The sequence below is a fragment of the Pleuronectes platessa genome, chromosome 7 (genome assembly GCF_947347685.1).
Source record: "Pleuronectes platessa chromosome 7, fPlePla1.1, whole genome shotgun sequence".
Lineage (NCBI taxonomy): Eukaryota > Metazoa > Chordata > Actinopteri > Pleuronectiformes > Pleuronectidae > Pleuronectes > Pleuronectes platessa.
Genome location: NC_070632.1, coordinates 28,867,705 through 28,893,265, shown reverse-complemented (window position 1 = coordinate 28,893,265; position 25,561 = coordinate 28,867,705). Strand labels below are relative to the sequence as shown.

The following is a 25,561-nucleotide window of genomic DNA, read 5'->3' as shown; positions in this document are numbered from 1 at the left end:
CACCTTATTGTAATTATTTTAGATGTTTCTGAAAGATTGATTGAGAGCAGGACAGAAAAGTCCTCCCTGAGGAGTGGCCCCAGTGGATCCCCAGGTAAATTGTCAATCTTACATTGTATGTTGTACTCTTCTGCTAACTTTTCCATCGATATTGTCCACAAGTTTATATTGTATATGTTTAATGCTGTAGAAAATGAATTTTAATCTTTTGTATCTGTGAAATTGGATAGTGGATCATTACACCTTGTGGAAAATACTTTAAACACCTATTAATGTTTTTAATATATATATTTAGATTCCCACAGAGAAGATTCAGACAGCGAGAGAGAGGAGCCTCCAACAACGAGTGGCGGCCCAAGTGGACCTCCAGGTATACTCACTCTTTCACACATACTGGACACTTTAATTCCACTTCGGTTTTGCCCAATCTGATACAGTGGCCTGATAATTCATAAACAGGTATGAGTCATACCACTCACCTCAACTGGAGTAGAGTTGGATGAATAGCCTCAAATCTATAACGTTTTTAAGCAGATTATAGTGTTCAGATAATCCATTAGATGTAACATGGGATAGTACACTCCAATGTATGAGTTTATCTTGATTATTAATCTCTGCTGTAATTTAATAATTGAATATGCCTTTTTTTCCATTTTTAAACAGACATTTCCAAATCAAGAACTGATAGTCCAGTCCAGCCGCGTCTGAAACTCTATCCGAGGACACTCCAGGGCGACAGGCGCAGAAACTTTCAGGCATCGTGGTACTCTATCCACACATGGCTTGAATATTCACTGTCACAAGACTCAGCATACTGTTATGCATGCAGGCATTTTGGCCTCCCACACACAGAGTCAGTGTTTACGTCAGCCTTGGGTTTTAAAAACTGGAAAAAGGCAACATTCAGAGATGGAGGGTTTTGTGGACATGCAAAGGGAGAGGGTCACACAAATGCAATGATTGCTTGGAAAGAATATGAGAGAGCAGATAAAGCTGATGCCTTGTTAATGAGTACTTTAAGTAAAGAACATCATAAGCAGATAGAGGAAAATCGTGCCTACATAAAAAGTTTAGCAGAAGTCCTACTGTTAACTGCAACCCAGAATATTTCACAGAGGGGACACAAGGAGACAGTAGATGCAGACAACAGGGGAAACTTCTTGGCTATATTGGACATGATTGCTAAACATGACCCAGTTGTTAAAAAGAAAATGACAGGGCCTCGCAATGCAAAATACACGAGCCACCAAATTCAAAATGAAGTTTTGGATACATTAGCTGAAATGGTACGCGCTTCCATCATAAACGAAGTCAAGGAGAGTGAAGTCTTTTCCCTTATGGCAGATGAAACTAAAGACCTTAAAAAAAAGGAGCAGATCTCTTTAGTGTTAAGATATTATTATGCAGGAGCCGTAAAAGAGAGCTTTTTGCACTTTGAATCTGCAGACCGCCTAGATGCTGCAGGCCTGACGCATAAAATAATACAGGTACTTGAGAGATGTGGCTTGGAATACAAAAGTAACCTGATCGGGCAATCATATGATGGGGCTTCTGTCATGAGTGGCAAGCACTCAGGCGTTCAGGCTCGTATTAAAGAGGTGGCAAAACAGGCCTTTTATGTACATTGTAATGCCCATTGTGTTAATCTTGTTCTTGTGGACACAGTTAAGGCAGTACCACAAGCTGAATGTTTTTTCGCATTGTTGCAGAGACTCTATGTATTTGTGTCTGGCTCGTACATTCACAACAAGTGGCTGAACATACAGAAAGAAATGTATCCTGGAGCACCCAGAGAGCTTCAGCGATTGAGTGAAACAAGGTGGGCTTGCCGGCATATAGCTTGCCACACTGTTCTTGATAGACTACCTGCCATCATGCGTCTCCTTGTAGAAGTGGCTTCAGAAAACAGTGGCGATAGAAGCATTGATGCACGAGGCCTGCTCGCTCAATTTGACCTGCAGTTCATTGGACTTTTGGTGATATGCAATAAGGTTTTTGGTGATGCAAGGTGTCTCTCTGACATGCTACAGTCTCCCTCTCTTGATTTGTGTTCAGCTGTGGATCTAGTTCAAGCCCTTGTGCAAAATGTTCAAGCTTACAGGGATGAATCCTACTTTGAAGGACTCTGGAGAGAAATCTTAAATACTGCTGAAAAATGTGATGTAGAGGTGGAACCTACTTCAAAAAGAAAGACAAAACAGAGCCGGTGGCTAGATGGACATGCTGTCATGTCCTCAACGGGTGAGCGTTCAGAGCAGAGTATGGACACTTTCCGTACCAGCATATTTTACCCTGTGCTGGATAACATGCTCAGTGAGCTAAACAGAGGATTTGCTAAACCAAATTGTGAAATAATGTTGGGAATCCAAGCCTTAAATCCGTCAAGTAATACATTTTGCCAAGAGCAAGCTCTATTTGCATTTGCTTCTATTTATGAATGTAACACAGATGACCTCAAACACGAGTTACACCAAATGAAAAGAATCCTAGAGAGAAAAGTCAAATCTGGCATACAGAAGCCCTCTAGCCTAGTAGAACTCACTAAATTCGTTGAACCCTTTAAAGAGGTATTCCATGAGCTCTTCAGGTTATGCAAAATTGCTATTGCCATACCAGTCAGTACTGCCTCCTGTGAACGCAGCTTTTCCACACTCAAGTTAATAAAGACACACTTGAGATCCACTATGGATGATGATCGACTGAGCAGTCTGGGTATTTTAAGTGTGGAGTCCAGACGAGCAAAGTCCCTGGACTTGGATGAATTTGTTAATCGATTTGCTGCCAATCACAATAACCGCAGAATACGTCTGAAATGAGTGTGTAAACAATGATATGATGAAGTGATGATGTAAATAGTTTCAATAATGCAGTTAGAAGTTCTGCATTGGAAGATTCCATGTAAATAATCCCCAAGGGCTTCGAGGCAATTGTTTTTTTAAGAGGCACTATTTTTTATAACACAAAGGAAAGTATCAAAGTGTTCAATGCCTCTGTTATATACAGGAGGCTAATCTTTAGATCTTTAAGGACAGTCATTGAAGTGTTCAGTTTTCATGAGATGTCACTGTTTGGATTCTCTGTCTGATATGTGTAAATGTGGCTCAAACTTGAATCATTCTTGCAGACTCCGCCTAATACCCATTGTGAATATGATGTTTGTTATTATGTGTTTGATAGATGTTTATGGATCGAATTGAAGAAAAATTGACACTGCTTATTTAAACAGGCTGTTAATGCTTGTCATATTTACATTTGTTGTAATTCAGCAAATTGTATTCAGGATGTTATTTTATTTATTTTCATATTTCTATACATTAGCTCAGTATTTTATACTTTTTGTTATTTAAAGATAAATCCATATTGTGATCAGACTTGATTAAAAAAACATTGCACTTCTAATTTTGCATCCTTGTTTTGTATTCCTGATGATACACTGAGAGAATTGACTTGGCTTGTCGCCATAAACTGAGGACATCTCTACTATAAAATAGAGTACCTTACTGTCATTGCATATCTCTACAACCATTGTTCGACTCAGTCGTACAATACAAATAAAAACACAAATAGCAATCGGTAAATCAACACAGTTTAAAACCAAGTATGAATACAGAATAAGTGTATTCTTTTTTTTCACCTGAATTCCGAATAATGTTGAGATGTTTCCTATATGTGTCTTAAATAGCTCTGCATCGCCTGGTGAGACACATGCTTGCCACCCAAAAATTATCACTGGCCCCATCCTGGCCACCCCAATGGAAATTTCCTGGCTCCGCCACTGGCTGTCAGTAGTCCTGACTGTGAGCGTCACGTCTCGTGTTGTACTGAGCACAAGGAGCGAGCCGAGAGGAGAAGGAAACAGAAACTCCAGCTCGTTACAAACCACCTGCAGCCTCTGCTCTGATCATGAAGCAGCTGATCTCTGAGCAGATGTGACCAGAGAAACTCTGTGTTTTCACTGTTTCCACTGTTCTACAAAGTCACTAACTGGCTGTTTCACGGTGAAGAGCTCAAGTCTCAGTCACTGCCCGTGTCTCTGAGCGAGTGTGTGGAGCAGCGCAGGGGCTGTGTGTGTGTAGCTCAGTTGACCAATCCTGCTCGAGACTGAGGTTAGGCCCGCCTTTCTCATTAGCATAAGGACACTGAAATCGAAAAATAAAAGTTGGAATAAATGTGGAAATAAATAAATAAATGTGGAAATAAATGCAGAATTAAATAAATCAATGTCTTAAACTTATTTCCACATTTATTTATTTATTTCCACTTTTATTCCAACTTTTATTTATTTCCACATTTATTTATTTCCACATTTCAGTGTCCTTATGCTAATGAGAAAGGCGGGCCTAACCTCAGTCTCGAGCAGGATCGGTCAACTGAGCTACACACACACACAGCCCCTGCGCTCCGTCACACACTCGCTCAGAGACACGGGCAGTGACTGAGACTTGAGCTCTTCACCATGAAACAGCCAGTTAGTGACTCTGTGGAACAGTGGAAACACAGAGTTTCTCTGGTCACATCTGCTCAGAGATCAGCGGCTTCATGATCAGAGCAGAAGCTGCAGGTGGTTTGTAACGAGCTGGAGTTTCTGTTTCCTCCTTCTCCTCTCGGCTCGCTCCTTGTGCTCAGTACAACACGAGACGTGACGCCCACAGTCAGGACTACTGACAGCTAAATCATCCCAATAAAAAATAACCTTAACTAACCCTCTGAACTTGAACTAGTTCATTTTAAGTGTGAACTGGCTCAACGCTGCAAACAGCTACTGGACACCAGTCAGCATTGAGAGGCAGACGTAGGGCTGGATCATTACACTCTTGTGACCAATCCTGCTCGAGACTGCGGTTAGGCCCGCCTTTCTCATTAGCATAAGGACACTGGAAATGAAAAGGAAATGTATCAGGGAATAAATAAATGTGCAAATATATTTAAGACATTTATTTTGACATTTCTTTTGGTATTAACATATTTATTTATTTCTGTATTAATTAATTTCCTTTTTTATTTATTTATACATTTATTTATTTATTTTTACTTATGTCATGTATGGTCCTCCATACTCCTGAGCCTCTGTTCCCTGAACTCTTTCTCTGAGCTGTGGCATAATGTCTCCCTCTCTCTTTTTGCTGTGTGTCCATCTCCTCATCTGACCCACCACATTCCACTTGCATCTAGAAAGTGGTATGCAGCATTAATCTATACTTTAATTAGAAGTAACTTAATATTACACAGGACAGAAGTAACATTTTCACTTTACAAAAGAAAGACATAAAGAAACAAAACGGCCATCATATGTTTTTCTGGCAGTAAAAGGCTATGTCGCTCACTTCATTCATGTTGAAATACATAAAATAATGCGTACATTTCTGCAAACCCCATTTACCAGCGTTGCAGATTTTAGCACCGGGTATCTGAAGTGTCCGTTCATATTGCTGCAACAGAGGGAATGTCAGGGTGAGCTCAGGTTGGGTCAAACTCATCTTGTGACTGACGGCAGCAGGGTCATTTTATTTACAGCTTAATTATTATTAATTGTTAAACGTTCTTCATAAAATATGCCTCTGACAAAAGGGCAAAGGTCTGACAGTTCTTTACAGATCTGGGACTCAGTAGCAGAAAAGAAGCACAATAAAGTATAAAAAAATAAAACTTTACTTCAAAAGTCCATTCAGGGATAAGGCAAAATCCAAAGTCATAGATCCAGGCAGAGTCAAAAAGCAGGTAGTCCAAAACACGAATGAAAGAGCTGGAGAGCATGCACACACGGTGGCGACAATGACAATCTGGCAGAGGGTGAGGGGAAACACAGGGTACAAATAGAGAGTGCTTAATGAGAAACAAGGTACAGGTGCGTGGGGAAACAAACAGGAAGTAAATCTAGACACAGGACACAAGAACCCGGACAACAAAATAAAACAGGAAGTGGATACCAACAAACAGACTGCACAGATGTAACAGTACCTCCCCCTCAAGGGACGGCTCCAGACGTCCCCGGTTGGTCCGGGTGACGCCGGTGGAAATCTCGAATCAAAGTCTTAGCAAAAATGTCCCTAGAAGGGACCCAGGACCTCTCCTCGGGCCCATAACCCTCCCAGTCCACAAGGTACTGCAGTCCACGGCCCCTGCGGCGGACCGCCAGAAGACGCCTTACGGCGTATGTTGGCCCCCCATCAATGACCTGGGGGGTGGAGGGGGTCTGGTGGAGGGAGCCAGCGGACTGGTCCTGACAGGTTTGACCTTGGACACATGGAAGGTCGGATGGACCCTCATTGTCCTGGGGAGCTTGAGCTGCACCGCAACAGGGTTTACCACCTTGGTGATGGTGAACGGACCAACGAATCTGGGAGCTAACTTGCGGGACTCCAGGCGGAGAGGAAGGTCCTGGGTGGACAGCCAGACTCTCTGGCCAACCCTGTAGTGCGGAGCTTGTGAACGGTTCTTGTCAGCCACACGCTTGTACCGACTGGAGGTGCGGAGGAGAGCCGCCCGTGCTCTTCTCCAAGTAAGATGGCAGCGGCGCACCAAGGCCTGAGCAGATGGCACCGAAATCTCCTCCTCTAGCTCAGGAAACAGGGGTGGTTGATACCCATAAACACACTGGAACGGGGAAAGTCCTGTGGCTGAGACAGGGAGAGAATTATGAGCATAATCAATCCATATTAACTTTTTGCTCCAAACAGAAGGATCTTGTGAAACTACACAGCGGAGTCCTGTCTCCAGCTCCTGGTTGTAGCGTTCGGTCTGGCCGTTTGACTGGGGGTGAAAACCAGAGGAGAGGCTGGCTGTGGCACCAATGAGCCTACAAAAGTCCTTCCAAAACCTGGAGGCAAACTGGGGTCCCCGGTCCGACACTACATCCTGAGAGAGTCCATGTAAACGAAAAACATGAGACAACATAACCTCTGCCGTCTCTTTGGCAGAGGGAAGCTTCGGCAGAGGGACAAAATGAGCCATTTTAGAAAATCGGTCAACAATAGTTAGTACGACTGTGTTACCCTCAGAAGGAGGCAGTCCAGTTACAAAGTCGATAGAGATGTGCGACCAGGGTCGCCGGGGAATAGGCAAAGGGTGGAGCAAACCGTGGGGCCGCTGGCGAGAGGTCTTATTCTGGGCGCAGACTGGGCATGCAGCGACGAACTCCTGGACATCCTCCTTCAGTGTGGGCCACCAGAAACGTTGTCGGAGGAGACTTATGGAGCAAGCCACCCCTGGATGACAGCTAAAGTTGGAACAGTGTCCCCACTGCAGGACCTGCGGACGGAGAATAGACAGAACAAAGAGACGGTTCTCCGGACAGCCTACCGGGATCTCTGCCCCCTCCAGTGCCTGTCTGACCTTATCGGTAATGCCCCATGTCACAGCTCCAATGACGCACGCTGAAGGCAGGATGGTGGCATGGGTTCCGGGGGTGTCCTCCAGCTCAAATTGGCGGGACAGAGCATCAGCCTTGACGTTCCTGGAGCCAGGGCGATAGGACAGTGTAAAGTCAAAGCGGTTAAAAAACAGTGCCCACCTGGCTTGACGAGAGTTTAGTCTTTTAGCAGTCCTTATATACTCCAGGTTCTTGTGGTCGGTCCACACCAAAAATGGCTGCTCAGCCCCCTCCAGCCAGTGCCTCCACTCCTCTAGAGCCAACTTCACAGCCAGCAGCTCCCTGTTGCCCACATCATAGTTCCTCTCAGCAGGAGAAAGCTTCCTGGAAAAGAAAGCACAGGGGTGAACCTTGTTGTCCTTGGAACAGCGCTGGGAGAGGACTGCCCCCCACCCCAGAGGCGTCGACCTCGACGATAAACTGCAGCTTCGGGTCTGGCAAGGTGAGGATGGGTGCAGAAGAGAACCGCTGCTTAAGAGACCGAAAGGCCTCTTCTGCCTGGAGACTCCATGAAAACCTGGTTCCTGGGGACGTGAGGACATGGAGAGGGGCTGCAACAGAGCTGTAGTTCCTGATGAAACGTCTGTAGAAATTTGCAAAGCCCAAGAACCTCTGCAGCTGCTTCCTGTCTGTGGGAACAGGCCAATCCAAAACTCCACTGACCTTACCAGGGTCCATCTGGATGCTGCCGGGTGCCACAATGAACCCCAGGAAGCTAACAGTTCGCTGATGAAATTCACACTTTTCAGCCTTAACGAAAAGCTGATTCTCCAGCAGCCGCTGAAGAACCCGTCGGACATGCTGCACATGCTCCTCCTCTGACTTGGAAAAAAAAAAATCAAGATGTCATCCAGGTAAATAAACACAAACTTATTTAACATGTCCCTCATAACGTCATTGACCAATGCCTGAAAAACTGCTGGGGCGTTGGTTAAACCAAATGGCATGACCAAATATTCATAGTGGCCGCTAGGGGTGTTAAAGGCCGTTTTCCATTCGTCCCCCTCCCGTATGCGAACTAAATGATAAGCATTTCTTAAATCCAGTTTAGAAAAAATGGATGCCCCTTTTAATAGTTCAAAAGCAGAAGATATGAGTGGAAGAGGGTACCTGTTTTTGACCATGACATTGTTCAAACTTCTGTAGTCAATGCAAGGACGCAGGGATTTGTCCTTCTTACTGACAAAAAAAAATCCAGAACCAGTGGGAGACGATGAGGGACGGATAATCCCAGTAGCCAGGGAGCCTTGAATGCATTTATTCATGGCCTCCGTCTCAGGAGCAGACAAGGAGTAAAGGCGACCCTTCGGAAGCGAGGCACCAGGGAGGAGGTCGATAGTACAGTCATAGGGCCGATGGGGGGGTAAGGACGTAGCGCGGGATTTGTTGAAAACCTCCTTCAAATCCAGGTAGACGGGTGGGACCTCCGAGAGATCAGGAAAATCTGGGGAAGAGTCAGAGTTCTGGGGACAACCACTAACCGAGGCAGACACAAGGCAGGATGAGAGGCAAAATTCACTCCATCCTAAAATCAACCCAGTTGACCAGTCAATGTGAGGGTTGTGTCTTTTGAGCCAAGGCAGGCCCAAAACAAGCGGCACCTGAGGTGAGTCAATGAGCAAAAAGGATATCATCTCAGCGTGGTTACCTGAGATCGTGAGACTCAAAGCAGGAGTACGGTGAGTAACATGACATAATAGGCGGCCATCCAGGGCGTTGGCCTCCCGGGGAACAGGGAGTGGTTCAGGGATCAGCTTGAGCTGCTTAGCTAGCTCCCGATCCAGGAAGTTCTCATCGGCCCCAGAATCCACAAACACAGCCAGTTCCAGGGAAACATCAGGAGATCTCAGACAGGCATGGGTTAATGGTCTGAAGGGACTAGAGGAAGTTGAGGTTTGGCTCACCAATAAACCTCTCCTTATTGATGAGCCCGGTCTTTTAACGGACAAGCCGCCAAGAAATGGCCCAGCTTTCCGCAGTAGAGGCATCTTCCCTCCCTACGGCGGCGCTGACGTTCCTCAGAAGAGAGGGGAGTGCGCCCGAGTTGCATGGGTTCCTCCTTCCCACAGGGAGACACTGAGGCGCTGTCCACTGGCCTCACTGGAACAGAAGAAGGTGCAGGAAACCGGAATGGCGAAGGCTGCCCCCATTGGGCCGGCGGTCTATCGTTGCATCGAGCCTTCTCCATCCTCCTCTCATGGAGTCGATTATCAATCTTTATAGCCAGGGCGACCAGAGAATCGAATTTGGATGGCAGATCGAGTGGGGCCAGGTGGTCTTTAATGTCCTCGGATAGACTGTGCAGGAAAGTGTCACACAATGAATTCTCTCCCCACTCACTCTCCGACGCCAGGGTGCGGAAGCGTATAGCATGATCGGCGACTCGACTGCTTCCCTGTCGCAAGTCCAACAGTCCACGAGCCGCCTCTCTGCCTGGTGAGCGATGATCGAAAACTTTGCGGAGGGCTTCCGCGAAACTCCTCGCTGAAACACAAGTTAACGACTTCTTGTCCCACTCTGCGGTAGCCCACTCTCGGGCCCTTCCAGAAAGGTGAGTAATCATAAACGCCACCCGAGAGCTCTCTGAGGGGTAAGAGTGAGGCTGCAGTTCAAAAGTCATTGAGCAGAGTGACAGGAAGGAACGGCAAGTAGACGGATCACCATCATACCTCTCGATACTAGGGAGACGGGGGTCTGGGTGAACAACAGGATGAGCCTCCCTAGGCTGAGGAGCAGGCTGAGCAGGTGGATCCGAAGCAGTGGTTCTCAGGCTAGCGAGCATCTGTTGCATCTGGTTGGAAAGATCTTGGAACTGAACTGACAGGGAAGTTTGAAACGCATCCTGTCTGGCTTGCAATTGCTGCACGCCACCCACCAGAGAAGACAGCTGCTGCTCATGATCGTGAAGCAAACTCCCTTGTGCACGGGGAGCCGAGCGAAAAACGTCTTCCTCTGCTGAGTCTGTCATGGCCAGATTGTACTGTGACAGTTCTTTACAGATCTGGGACTCAGTAGCAGAAAAGAAGCACGAGAAGCAAAATAAAGTATAAAAAAATAAAACTTTACTTCAAAAGTCCATTCAGGGATGAGGCAAAATCCAAAGTCATAGATCCAGGCAGAGTCAAAAAGCAGGTAGTCCAAAACACGAATGAAAGAGCTGGAGAGCATGCACACACGGTGGCGACAATGACAATCTGGCAGAGGGTGAGGGGAAACCATAGACTGTATATATAGATGGACGGAGGGTCCGTGACGTCACCCATTGGTTTCTGCAAAGTGAGAATGAGGCTAGTAGGAGGCGTTCCCCCAGCGCCATCTTGCCGGTGCTTACTCCTCCTCGTTCCTGGCTAACGAATCAATGGGCAAGGAGGAGGAGCGCGAGTGAAGACTGACAGCCGAGCGATGCTCGCGGAGCTCAGCGTTTCCAGGTTAGCTCAGGGCTAAGGAGCTAGGCTACATGCTACCCGACGCTGCTAACCGGTTAGCGCTGTGCTGTAGCTGGTCCGGCTGGTCGCGATCTTTACGAACTCACTGGAGGTAAGTTACCTTGAACCTACAACAACAAAACCTATTGCTTTATCTATCATAATCATATGCTTACATGCCTCAAGTGGTTTTTAATATGTAATTGTTATAAAAATTACCGTTTATTTAACTCATCTAATCGAAAAAGATTGAAGCAAGTTAACTACAGAGTTGTGTTTGGTTGTGACTTGATTTTAATAAGTTAATATCAATACACTACATGTGTAAGCTGCATGTGATAGTAACTATGTTTCACAAATGTGTTGATACAGGCTGGTATATTCTCCATTCCCATCTAGTTTATTTAGTCTTTATGGAATTTTAGAGTGAATTGGACAGATTAGATAAGATTATAATCTCCACACACCAGTGTTGTAAACAGTTCTCATTAATTATATAATTATTTTTCCACAGAGGGAAGTGGAGAGACTTGATGTGGACTGTTATCAACAGCTCTGTGGGAGATTATCACCTTGAATATTACAGATGAGGTAGAAATACATTTTATCCATTTGTACTAAGTTTTTATTTCTTTCAGTACATTCAATTTCATTTGGCTGACACTTTGATCCAGACTTACTTACAATATGTGCATTCAACTATGAGGGTACAAACCCAGAGCCCAGTACATTGGTTCTGTCTGAAATCTGTGGTGATGAACACAGAATAAACTGTAAGAACCAGTCTTTGCTGGAACAAACACAACACAAAACATTATTTTATAGTGAGTTTCTTCTTTTCATCAGATGAAGCACTGCAGCACCGGATCTGTCCTCAGCAGCAACATGGTGGAGATCGGCAGCTTCAGGCTGGTCAACACGAGGACGACCTGCACAAGCTTCAACGGCCCAACACTTCACGTTTTCTCCCTCAACTAAAGATGGCCTGCAACTGTTTAGAGTTGGCAATCATTGCTATGTGTCATGGATAATAGATTTAATTTCTATCTTCATTATGGTTGGTTAAAAAAATTATTATCTTTTACAATCTGATTTGATACACTTTAGATAAAAACCCAGTGCTTTATTTTTCTAATTCCCCATAAGAGACACAACACCGTCAGCACAGCTGAGTCCTTCAGGCTAGAAATGTACAGTACACAGTTCATGCTAAAATTGTAGTTGCCATGTAACAATCAAGTTGCTTGATAACTCAGAAGTTATTAAAACATTTCTGTGTACCCTTTTGTCAATGCTCAAGTGATGTCTCTTAAGTGTTGACTGCAGAGACTCAGAATCCAGTTCTGTCTCTTCATGTTGATCACCCACAGGTCTAGCCTCTCGGGATCACCTAGATGGAAACTACACGTACAAAAAAATAGGTAAAAAACAATATCTGTCAGGTTACCATCTTCATACTTATGTATATGCAAACAATAAAATGTCAATAACTTCAGTCTTTTTAGATATCCCAGTTCACATAATCCATCTGTTGCATTGCCTCTTTTTGTGTTATTATGGGCCTATTTGTTGAAGTTATTTCATATTCATATAGTTACTATTTCATGCCATATTCACGTTTCTAACACACAAGTGAGATAAGTTTAATAGAGTTTGAAAGCGGTAAATGATGGAACACAAACTAAGTATTTCACTGAAACCACTGATGACACATCATCTAGTGAAACAAATATATATAAATATAATAACTATTATTATCATCATCTACCCTTGCCAGATGTATATAGCCTTAACATTAACAAATAGGGTTAGTCTCGATAAAAAACTCATGCTAAAGAGATAATATAGCATCATTTAAGCTTTCATTCCTGTGACCAGGCTTACATATGTGGTCAGTAGTTTTATGTGACGTACCAACATTGATCGCTGTAACTAAAACTCCCCATTTCTACATTGAAACACTTCTCCACTATGTCTAGAATGCGCACCGGTTTACTGTGTCTAGCATTCACGCTCCATAATGTAGCATGAGGACCGCATCGGGCTGTGCTGCTCAGAGAGGAACCTACAGTCTATGCGGCGAACACAAGTTTAAGATTAGCTTAATCTCGACATAAGCTAACAAGCCATGCATGGTGAGCAATGCTACCTGCTAATTATTGCTACGGTTCTAATTATTGAATTAAATAAAAATCGATTTTCACTCACCGGAAGAACTTGACAACAGAGCTGTGAGACGGTCTGTTAGCACAATGAACTGCACAGCAAGCCATGGTTTGTGTCGAGTGCATCGACGGGGATCCGCCGACATGAACCTACGAGTGGACCGAGCAGCTTGCAGGTGGCTTGAGGGGAGCTAACGAGCGGCTAGTGACAAGCTGTGCCCGCATCGTAGCCTGTGCCCAGGTGTCAATCAATAGACCACGCCCCTAATTATGCGTAATTTTAAACCTCAATATCGCTTAAACGGGGGAGTTAGAAAAAAATTCACCCCCCTCAGAGTTGTCATGAATGAAGAACCTCGCGATTGAGACTAAAACCAGAGGTTGAACCATGCTGGAAACAGGTTTAATTCTGCTCTAAAGTTGGGCATTTTAACATTGGAGTCAATGAGACTTTCTGTTTCTTGGAGCCAGCCTCAAGTGGCCACCCAGTGAACTGCAGCTTTTTACACTTCCGTATTGGCCTCATCGCTCAGCCCAGGATGTTGCCCCTTGGGGGAAACACAGGGTACAAATAGAGAGTGCTTAATGAGAAACAAGGTACAGGTGCGTGGGGAAACAAACAGGAAGTAAATCTAGACACAGGACACAAGAACCCGGACAACAAAATAAAACAGGAAGTGGATACCAACAAACAGACTGCACAGATGTTACAAAAGGGGCAACAAGGGCAAAGAGCAGGTGCTTGTACTGAGACACACACCAGTACACATACACACAAACCTCGTCATCAGACACAAGTGTAAACCCAGACAGGGTAAGAACAACGGAATTTGTAATATTAGACACTGTATGGAGCACTTGAGGAGATGTATTGGCTCTATTTGCTTTGCTGAGCGAATGATGGAGAAACACAGAAAAGTAAATTACTGACAAAGCCGGTAAAAACTGTAAAAAGATACATCTTTGATTGGTCCAAACATGTATGAAAATACCCCAAAAGAACAATGTAAGTGGATTACTTGATCACTATAACCAAAATCACTACATCCGGTTTCAATTGCATTTTCCTGTCTCCAACTATATTGGCAAGACCATCTCTCTAAATATGATCAACTTTATTGATACTGCAAATTTACGGGGAGACTGTGTTAATAAATAATTGTGACCAGTGTGATTATCATGGAATAATGAAAACTACTACTTTAATCCCTCACCCAACAGCTAGAAACCTGCATTACTGGTCCAGTTTGTTCTGAGCAGTGTAATTTATTGTTGAAATAGGATCATTGAGTAGCTAAAACCAAGTGCTCCCTGACAGATGCTTAAGGTCAAGAGCTTAAGGTTCCCATGTGACAACAGCTCAGTGGTGCTCCTATTAGATAGCTGATACTCTGTTAGTAATCCTTGAATGTCAGTATATCTAGTAGCAGACATGGCAGATGATGCAGGTTATTACCCTTAGGACCTTCCTCATGTGACCTGTAGACTATGAGGCTACTCGCACACTTACTGAACAAGCTTCTCTGGTATCTAGCCTCAGTCTTTTCCACAACTTTAGAGCATACTTCAACAGAGTTTACTTCAACAGAAACATAAAATATGACCTCTGTATCGTCCATGGTAGCTACAGTATTAGAATAGATTTTATGACAGGGAGCAAGTAAGCCATTGTGAAGGCTTGTGGATGAACAACACCATCTGTTTGGAGTGTACCGATGCACATGAAAACACATTATTTTCTTAATTTGATCTCTTATCAATGTCACCAAATTCCCACAGATTGAGAAAGAAATCTTACTATTTTGCAGGTACATTACAGCCTGTGCGGAAGTAACATCGTCCTCATCTTTATTGCCCCTTAAACAGAGCGGATTTCCAGGAAAACAGCTGCTCCAAGCTGCCCAGATGGTGACAACAGAGCCCCTGAAAAAGGAAACATATGATCCTTTTTCATTTAATGGAAGCAGTATATTCACTGCAGTATTCAAACCTGTTATGATAGTGCTATTGCCAGTAATGGCATATGTGAGTAGGCATATTGTATATCAAAGCAATCTAATTGTAATCATATTCCATGAGCAGATGCCGCCACAATCCAAGATCATGATCTACAATCACTATCCATGATCCCAATTCACGACCCATCAACACAATCCTAAGCGCTGAGATCGAGTCAGAAAGTATGGTGTTTGCAAACCAGGTGTATACCATGTTATTATTACTCAAAATATACAGTTTTTCTGTATGCATGTACTCATGTTCACCTGTATTTTCAGCCTTTTATCTTTAGGTACCATAAAGCAATTGGCTACAATGTACACTTTCGTTTTTTGATCATCCTGCGTGCTGATTGGTCCAGTGTATTGTCCAATCGTTGTATTTTTGCATTGTATTTTGGGTTAATATCAAGTTTAAGGCCTCATTGGCATACTGAAAAGCAGAAAGCAGGGATTGTGGGAGAGCTGTTTTTGTACATTTTGCACAAAGTAAAATGCTATTAAAAATTACATTGAAGTTGTGTTTAAAAAAATGTATTGTATTGTTGTAGTGTTAATAGGTAGTGTTAATAGGAGTATACCATTTTAACTTTCCAAGTGTTAAATAATCCAAATTGCTACAAATGCATGACATGGAGTGCATTTTATACACTGAAGGTCCTAGGTTTACACAGGGGTGGATATTTCATCGTATCTCTTGGGGCAGGGGTGGGGGCCGTTAAACAGAAGAAATAGCGAAGAGTCCATTTTTAAGGTGAACAGAAACATACATAAACACTGTTCAAAACCGCGGTACTTGGTGGCGTCAGATGCAGCAATACATAACGTCCCATAGGTGCTCAATTGGACTTAGGTCAGGGGAACATGACGTCCAGTCAATGGCAATCCAGGAAATGCCTACCGACACTTGCTACATGAGGCTGAGCATTGTCCTGCACCAGAAGGAACCCAGGGCCCACTGCACCCGCATAAGTTCTGACAATCACTCTGAGGATTTCTTCCTGGTAGCAGCAGTCTATGACATGGCGGTCTGTGCAACCCCTCAAGGACATGCCTCCAAGACCATCACTGACCCACTGCCAATCCGGTAAACTGATTATTTATTTTTTGACGGGTGGGGCACGAATGACACACTCATGTTGTCCAAGTCAATCCCTTTTACTGGAGCCTTTCCTTTGAATTGTCTTAAATTCTGGATCTGGATCTGATGGATCCATGTTGACCAGAATATTCTGTTTGAGGTAGTGAGGTGTCTGGATCCAAAAGCTAACAGAGCCCAGATTGGCAGATCAGCAGTAAGAGTGTTTCCAAAGCAAGCAGATGGACAGACTAAGCAGGGCTGAAGGAGCAGGGCAGGCAGACTGAGCAAGGCTGAAGAAGCAGGGAAGGCAGACTGGGCAGGGCTAGTTAAGCAGGGCAGTACTAAAAGTGTGCGTACGCACAAAAGCCGGAAATGGCGTACGCCAAAGCTAATTCTGATTTATAAAACCGTGCGCACGCAAACCTTAACTCCAAATCCGCCCTCCACACGCCCAATTTCAACTATAAATGGTCACCTCACGATTATTAAATTATGAAGCTGACCAATGGGTTTCCATCGAGAGTCCTGACAGAGGCACGGCATCAGAGGATGTCAAGAGGAAGTGAAACTTTCTGATACTGACATCGAGAAGTCTGTTAGTGAGGTGAAGAGCGACTTTATGGGACAGCAGTGATGTCACTAATAAAGAAAATACACTGATACTCTGCCGCTGCTGCTGTGGATAACACACTGTGTGAGATCAGAAATCGCTGAACCCTTGCTTCCTCCTCATCCTTCCATTCGCATGCACACATCGCGCAAAACCCCGCACCGGTGTCACGGCAGTATTTATCCATTTAGAGAATCGGACCGATTCCCTCACATCAGTGGATCCTCACCTCCTCTCTGGGATATTATTTGGAAATTTTCTTAATTTCTTGTAATTTATCTCCTGTGTGCTCTGTGCGCTATGTGCGCTGGGTCGCTCTGTGCGCCTGATGGCTGAATCAAGTTCACTGCATTAAATTATTGATACACGCACATTGTTAGAAGATATTATTAAAACCTGTTAACGACTCAGCACCGTAACTCCGCGGTTAAATCAAATCTGAACGTAATTTGCTGTCAGTTGTTTAAAATATTTTTTAATTAAAAGGCTTGTGTGGAACAAGCCTAGATATGTCGCGCGAGCAAAACTGAGCTGTTGGTTTTAATCAGAGGTTTCAAGTAACGAAGTACAAATACTTTGTTACTTTACTTAAGTAGACATTTTGGGTATCCATACATTACTGGAGTATTTATTTTTCAGACGACTTTTTACTTCTACTGCTTACATTTTGACGCAAATATCTGTACTTTCTACTCCTTACATTTAAAAAAATAGTCTCGTTATTTTTCATTTTGGCTTGTTTTCATTCCGGTTTGTCATCGTGCAAAAACACACACACACACACAAAAAAAGACATTAAATCCCCCTCCTCCCTCCGGAGGAGCGGGGAGAGTTTGAGTTGGGGCCCGCCGAACTCAAACTCTTGCGCGCACTCTTGCACGCGCGGGATGAGGGCCAGGCCGAAGCCGCCACACAACCGCAACCTCTGAGCAAGCCCTCATAAATCCCAGCGACAGATACTCACCTGAGTACTTTCTGCAAGATCTCTTTTTTGTTTTTAATGATTTAATTTGATTTTCTGATTCCCCTTCGTCATTTACAGCTTGCCTTTTTCTCCCTAACAGCAACTGGTCCGTCTTGCTCCACCCAGCACATCTCAAAGATTTACCTCACCTATGATTCCCCGCTAATGATGCTTGATGGTTTTGTCTCAATTACACTAATATATAATATTTACATGTGTTCTCATTGTGTGTGTGATATGTTTACTGTTGTTCTTTCCATTACATCCCTGGTGGATTCAAATGAACTTGGGAGCAAATAAAAGAATCAGCAAAAAAAGGGTAAGTATGTAACAATTATTTTATTTACAAGCATAGGGAATCATTTAACTTAATATATTTTCCTTTTTTTAACAGTAATGGGAGAACAATAATCAGGTCTGTATTTAAATGTTTTTCTAGTCTAGTCTGGCAGCCATACCCACTGTCCGCTACCAGCACTCCATTAAACTGAAACAGAATTATAATGATAAGTATCATTAAATACGTCAATGCAGTTACATTATTTACCCCAAAAATGTTAGCTGCACCCTGTTCCAACTGTTGGCGGAGCGCTGACTCCCTGATGATCTGCAATGTGGTTCACACATATAGGATAACAGCATTAAAATGAATGTTCATTAGAAAATACAAATGATGGATACAAAGAAAGTCAAAGCCAACTCTGCCACCTGTCCCATGTTAATATTTCCAGAGAGAATGACATTAAACTTGTCAAACATTAAACATTTAACATGTCAAACATTAAACATTTAACATGTCAACACAACATTTAAGAACTTTTGGGAGGACATGTCAAGACATGAATCACATGACAGCTAAAATAACAAGTAAAAATGCAGCTGTCCCACTGTATATTTAAACTTCTGGTTCAACTTTGGTCCACCTTTAGAGCACTAGTCTACAAACTTCTTGTTGAGTTTAAGCATTATATAGCTGTTGCCTCTTTTGCGTTTGAAGGCAAACTGCTTGCTGAGATGTGGCCACTGGTTTTCTTCATCTGCTTTAATCTCAACTGGCGGAAAGTTCAATGCTTCCGCTTTTTGGTAGTCCGCAATATCATCCTTCTCTAGCTCTCATGACTCGGCAGTGGCGGCTTGCATCGACTCCATCATCCACTCTATGCAGCATCTACCCCAGTGTTGTGCAAGTTCACACGAGTAAACATGAATAGTTCACGTTCATAGTTCAACATTTAAATTCTGAACTAGTTTATAGTTCAGTTCATTTCATAGTTTTAAGATGGAAAGTGAGAATGAAAGACTTAACTTGTTTTTTAAGGAAAACTTTATCCATCACTACCCCTTGCCTTAAACTGTACTTCATATGTATCAATTACTAAAATATTTTTTTTTTAATTCTGTTTTGTTATTGCAAATTTTGAGTTTATTTATTCATACCCTGCAAACTAAAGGCACAACAAATCAAAGTTTTGATGCATTTATTTTAAATGATTTATTTTATTTTGAGAAGGCAGAGGCTACTGGCAGGTCTGCCTCGAGGTTGGAATGAACGCGTACACGTTCATGCACAACACTGTCTACCACTGCAGTGAGAATTGCCTTGCGCCTTGAACTATGTTTTTTTATTACTCAGTAACGGATATAATTTCCAATGTAGCGAAGCACAATACTTCAGTCAAAATCTACTTGAGTAAAAGTAAAATTACCCATTTCAAAAACTGCTAAAAAAAATTACAAAGTACCCAAAAAACTACTCAATTACAGTAATGTGAGTAAATGTAATTCGTTACTTTACACCTCTGTTTTTTGCACATATACAAATTTCTGCATAATCATCAATCATTTTAATATGAAAGATTAATTATGCATTTGGTAAATCATTAATATAAAAATTAAACAAGGTTTAAGGTTAGGGCTGGAATGGAGCCTTGAAGGACCCCTGCAGGACAGTCGAGGTAAGAGGATTTGGTATCATCAACACAAACACATTGCTTTCTATTGCAAAAATATAAGTTTAACCATAGAATAGCCATCCCACATGGGAGGCTCAAGCACATGAGCTTGTGCCTTAGCGGTTGCTGCTGTCTCCAGGGCCAGCGCTGCAGCAGCCATCTCCAGTCTTCCTGTGTCGGAGCTGCAGGCCCGCCACCTCTCCCTTGGCCCCCCTATCCTTTCTGGAGCAGTAAATATCAAGGCATGGCTATTGCCGCCTCTGGCGAGGAATGGATGACCTGGTTTCTCTGGGACCGAACAGACACATTTAGAAATTTCCGAGCAGATGTTCTAATTGTTGGTGTTTTGGAATCATACTCCAGATGTTTAGATGTCCACTGTTTACATCGTTGATCCCATACTATTATAGCCTGATTTAACTTTTTATAGAATTTCACATCAAACATATGAGACTTACACTCACCGGGGACCAACCATCGCACAAGGCGACAACCCTGGGAAACACAATGGTAGGTTAAACATAGCTGGGGTGGTGAGCCAGGTATTACCAGGTGTTGCGCACTTTGCGCCAGGGAGCGACAGTCTCAAAGGTAGTGCTTTAGCTGATGGTAACAGTTGACTTTGGGCCAGGATTAAGTACTAAATTACTGGCTCGTAACAATACAAAGGGGAGCTAGAGAAACACTAGACAGGACTTGGATGATGGTGTTTCCTCGTGCATTTTTTCTAGGCGTCTTGGCCATTGTTCAGAAACGAGCAGCTTGTAAGTGTTGGTTCATCACTATTTTGTTTAAAAAAATGGCATCATACTAAACTCAAAAGAACAAGTGTCCTGTGACTTAAGCTGATCTTGAGTATGGAAGATTGTATCCCTAGCCTTATCCTTGAAAAAAATAATTGCTACTTGTATTTATGTATGCATTTTCTGTGTTGCAATTACATAGAGAAACATATGCTAAATAGAAATAATTAGCTTTTTTTTTATAACAGAGTCAATTGTTTGTGGTTATATTCTACACGTTTAATACACTCATCAATGCCAATGTTTGTGCATTTGTGAGTATCAATATCTAAAGTGTTAATTCCACTGTGAAACATTGCTTAAATGTTTCTTCTTCATCATGTGGATGCAAATGTGGATGAATCTGGTGCTAAGACTAGTAGTTGAGGTGTTTTTAAAAAGCTATGTCTTCAATAGGAGTCTGCGAGCTTTGAGCTGACCTCTTCTCTAGTTTAACAGCTTAAGCTCTTTTGATTGCTCTAAACATTTTGCATAAAGATACAAATGTAGTTTGACTGACTTTGTTTGAAACAGGTGCTTGAACGTTTGCACAACCCAGTCCATAGATGTTGTTATTGTGAATCATTCAGTCCAGCACTTTGGTCCAGAGCCAGCACCAACATCAGGCAAGCCTCAAATAAGTGTTCAGTGTGATGCTTATATCAGCCTCTATGATCTGCAAGGGGTGTTTCAGCTTAAAGCAATTTAAAATTTAAATGGTAGTGATTACAAACAAATGATATGGCAAAGTCCCAGTGATTGAAAAAGCAGATCAATTACATAGTAACAAATTCATGGAGAAGTAGAAGGGTCTTAGTAATGGTTGACAGTAGTGTAATATTGTGACAGGTGCATTAGTGTTGGTTTGTGATGTGAAACATGTGGTGAGACTTAGAGTCTTAAAAGGTGACCGTTGAATGCTGCTGCGGTGCCATGAAGTCAGAACAACCCACCATAAAGAGGCTCTAATGCCACTTAATGGGCAGTGTGTGCAGTGTGCGTGTGTGTGTGTCTGAGAACTGAGAATGGGGTTATTGGTGAGGGTCTGTTGAGGGTTGCTGACTCGTAGGCTGTTGTGGTGAAGGAGCATTAGTAAATTGAGGGAAAGCATTATTGAACGGTGGGATTTAAGACAGCACTAAATCTGTGGTGTACTTCCATTAACGTGGCAGAATGGGGAAAGATATGTTGGTTTGGGAATATGGGTATGTGTGCTTGTGTGGTGAGGCTCAGAGAGGACTGTAGGCTACATAACAAAATGGGATAATACACCTTTTATTGGTGACGTAAAAGATAAAGTGACCGCAGGTAATCCTGTTGCTCAACATTGATTTTGGCCTCCCTCTGCACTTTGGTCAAATTAACCATAAAGAGATATCCATTTAAATTGCTAATATATTTGAAAATCAGCAAGAAACTGAAGACATTAATGGGTAGGAGCGAGGAAGTAGTTGTCCATTAAAGTGATATAATTAGGGAAGAATCTATCAGAAAATGGAATATTGAGTTGTTTTTATGGCAAAAAGGGCTGACAGTGTCAGGTTGGAGGTTTAATATTATTATTTTTATTATTTGAGTTATTTTTCTCTATTAGTATTCTATGGAGCAGTAACTGTGTAAGTAAGCCTCCCAGCATGCAGTGGGGACACAGACACATCTCCACCCAGTCTACACAGGGACTCTTACACCCGTGTTCCGTTCAGTTTGTAATGTTAGCAATTCATAGGATACCAACTTCCTAGGCCTGCAATGCAGCCAATTTGGATTAACACAGCTAAAACAATGTGGCTACATCTGTCCCTGACCACCTATTAAATTAGATCTAAAAAATATCTTGGGTTTGTTATAACCTGTTCTTTCTACAAGCACTGGGTGTTGGCCAAATAGCTGAGTCAGAGATACATGCAAAGAGAGAGAGACAGAGACTATGGGAGGGAAAAAACACAAAGTAGTAAAATAAATGTGGGGGCAGAGAGACAGAAAGAAGGGGAGAAGTGCTCAGTCCATGATGGTAGGTCCCCAAACAGTCTAGGCCTATAGCAGCTTAAGTAAGAGATAGTTCAAGGCTTACCTTAGACAGCCCTAACTAAATGCACCTTCAATGAGGAATGCTATGAATCTAACCTTAAATATAGAGATGATGTCGACCTACTGAACCAAAAGTCTGCAGTTTTCCTCCCTAACATTATGTTAATTCAATCTAATTAAATTTGAGGGGGGGCATAGAAACCTCAGAGAGAGCCACATGTGAGGGACAGACAGGAGTGCAATAGATGCTACCATTGATGTGTAAAATAATTCAGCCGTAAATTCTGCTAGAATCCCCCTGTAAAGCAAATGTTAACTTCAGTTTACTTTTACATTATCCTAGACCAGGGGTCGGCAACCTTTTTGACAATAAGTGCCAATGGAACATTTTCATAATTAATAAATTAGTGTGCCATTTCAAAAAATGTTTATATCAAGTTTTACTTTTGAACCACATTATTATCTCCAGCAGCCATGTCATTTTATTCCATCCATATAGGCTATATATAGAACAACATTTTAAAGAAACATGTTTATCACATTATGATATCTTCCCTATATCTACCCCTCAGCCACAGCCCCGACATTGAAATTCAACTCAAAAGGGCATCATTTATAAAAAGTGAGTATGCACAGATCTGCGCTTAAACTATGCGTACGAACGTCTGACGTACAAATCTAGGATTCATCAATGTTCTAACCTAAATTTGTTTGTACTCTAAATTTCGAACTTTCTCAGACCATGCGTATGCATAAAATGATAAAGGCCTGACTGTCATAAAAAATGAAAACACACCCTTTTGACTAAATGCATTGTATATAAAAATTCCATTTCTTTAAATAAAAAGAGTAGATAGATGCCCTTTTATCCTAATCATCTCGATAAAAACCTGCTGAATTCATATTTATGTTTCTGTGTAAATTGAGCATCGCTTCTTATGCAACAATGAAGTAAAACACTCTGTTGTGTCATAATCTGCGGAAGGAAATCTTCTGTCTACAGGAATGTGCGTGTGTGTGTTGGTCTTTGTCCCTCTTCACACAAACTGATAATCGCATATATTTAGTTATTCATCGATGTTGTCGGATCATGAATCCGGATCGTTCCGGTCTCTTTAACCCTGATTCCCGACGGTGCACGTCACGTCATATCACATGTTGTGTAGCAGGTTTAAATGTTGTTTCTTATAAATTCTAAAGCGAATCAAACAAACACAAAGTAAAGTCCTGTATGTGATCTTATAGCTCGTGATCAGTGATGGTTTTAATTGTTAAAGTGTAAAGTGAGCGCAGGTCAGAGGAGTGAGGAGGAAACAGACTCTGACACAGACTGGACCTTTAATGTTCGTCTGATCCTGAAGCAGTGGTGTTATAATTATTCAGCATACAAGTCGCAATGCATCTTAGAATTTAGAAATGTCCACAGCTCTAGTGCTAAGCATTATGCAGCCCAGGCTTAATTTTTTTAAACATCATCACTCTGGAGACACGCTACAGAAAATCGTATGTATTTCCATCTCCGACACCTTCAGTTTCTGCTTCTGTGAAATTGTTCTCCTTTTTACCTTTTGGGGTGGTCTCTCTTCAAGTGTTCAGCACACCACTCTGTTCGCGACATACGGATGTCCTTATATGAATAAATGGAGACGTGGCAGTATGCTAATTGCAGAGAGCAGACACAAGCCTTTAGAAAGATTCTGACTCACGAAACATATGCCTGGTGATAAGAACAAAATCTGCTACATTTCTGCGCACATGTTAGTTAATGAGACCCAATGTCTTCTGATATCCTATATTTATATAGCTTAAATAAAATAGTTTTAATTATTAAAAATGTATCATACGAAGCCCTATTGCACTAGTCTGTGCTATTGATGTGTCATTAATGTAACCACAGCTCTGCACAGCACAGCAAACTCTCAAGGTATTGCGTGTCCTCTTTTCAGTCTTTGCAATGCCTGCTGTCAAGTTATGGAAGAGTGCATATAAAGGAGGAGGATGACTGAAGGGAAAAGTAAAGCTGGGTGATGCTGGAGAGGTATACGGAAGAAGCTGAGTAAAATGAAAACCAACCTGGTGCAGATAAAAACAAGAATGGTAAATGTTAGAGGAAGAGGCAGCTTACCAGCTGCCTGCTTCTTCCCTAAATAGTTCTTACATAATTTGGAGGTGTGCTTTGGGTCATTGTCCTGTTGTAGGAGGAAATTGACTCCAATCAAGCACTGTCCACAGGGTATGGCATGTCTTTGCAAAATGGAGTGATAGCATGGCATTGCAAAATGGAGTGATAGCACTATATTTAAAATCCCTTTACCTTGTACAAATCTCCCACTTTACCAGCAACAAAGCAGCCACAGACCATCACATGACCTCCACCATGCTTGACAGATGGCGTCAGGCATTCTTCCAGCATCTTTTCACTGTTCTGCGTCTCACAAATGTTCTTCTGTGTGATCCAAACACCTCAAACTTTGATTCGTCTGTCCATAACACTTTTTTTCCAATCTTCCTCTGTCCAATGTCTGTGTTCTTTTGCCAATATCAATCTTTTCTTTTTATTGGCCACTCTGCCTAGAAGGCCAGCATCCCGGAGTCGCCTCTTCACTGTACACTGGCGTTTTTCGGGTACCATTTAAAGAAGCTGACAGTTGAGGACCTTTGAGGCGTCTATTTCTCAAACTAAAGACTCTAATATACTTGTCTTCTTGCTGAGTTAGGAACCGGGGCCTCCCACTTCTCTTTCTCCTCTGGTTAGAGTCCATTTGTGCTGTTCTCTGAAGGGAGTAGTACACACCGTTGTAGGAAATTATCAGTTTCTTCTTCGCACAGGGGTTGGCTGCTTCAAAGCGTCCATGAAGAAGTGGGGCCTAACAGACAGTGCAGCGTGTGAGTGCGGGGAGCCTGAGCAGACTGCCGACCACATCATCACCACCTGTCCCCGGCATAGACCACCCTCAGAGGAGGGCCTCTTCCAAGTGGGACCTGAGACGAGGGAGTGGCTACACGACACGAAGTTGGACATATGAAGACGATACACGAAAGAAGAAGATCAGTTTCTTCGCAATTTCTCGAATGGAATAGCCTTCATTTCTAAGAACAAGAAAAGACTGGGGAGTTTCACATGAAAGTTCTCTTTTTCTGGCCATTTTGAGAGCATATTCGAACCCACAAATGTGATGCTCCAGATA

At 42.6% G+C, this 25,561-nt stretch overlaps 1 protein-coding gene and 1 long non-coding RNA gene across 2 annotated transcripts; both read left to right on the top strand.

Annotated features, from left to right (window-relative positions):
• The first annotated feature begins 248 nt into the window (after positions 1 to 248).
• On the top strand, positions 249 to 2,816 carry LOC128444812 (zinc finger MYM-type protein 1-like). The gene is made up of 2 exons (XM_053427468.1): positions 249 to 370; positions 664 to 2,816. The coding sequence occupies exon 2, from the start codon at positions 957 to 959 to the stop codon at positions 2,814 to 2,816; it is 1,860 nt and encodes a 619-aa protein (XP_053283443.1). The 5' UTR covers positions 249 to 370; positions 664 to 956.
• Positions 2,817 to 10,624: 7,808 nt separating this feature from the next.
• On the top strand, positions 10,625 to 12,074 carry LOC128444735 (uncharacterized). The gene is made up of 3 exons (XR_008339183.1): positions 10,625 to 10,906; positions 11,309 to 11,385; positions 11,641 to 12,074. It is a non-coding gene; the product is annotated as an uncharacterized LOC128444735 (long non-coding RNA).
• Positions 12,075 to 25,561: the final 13,487 nt, after the last annotated feature.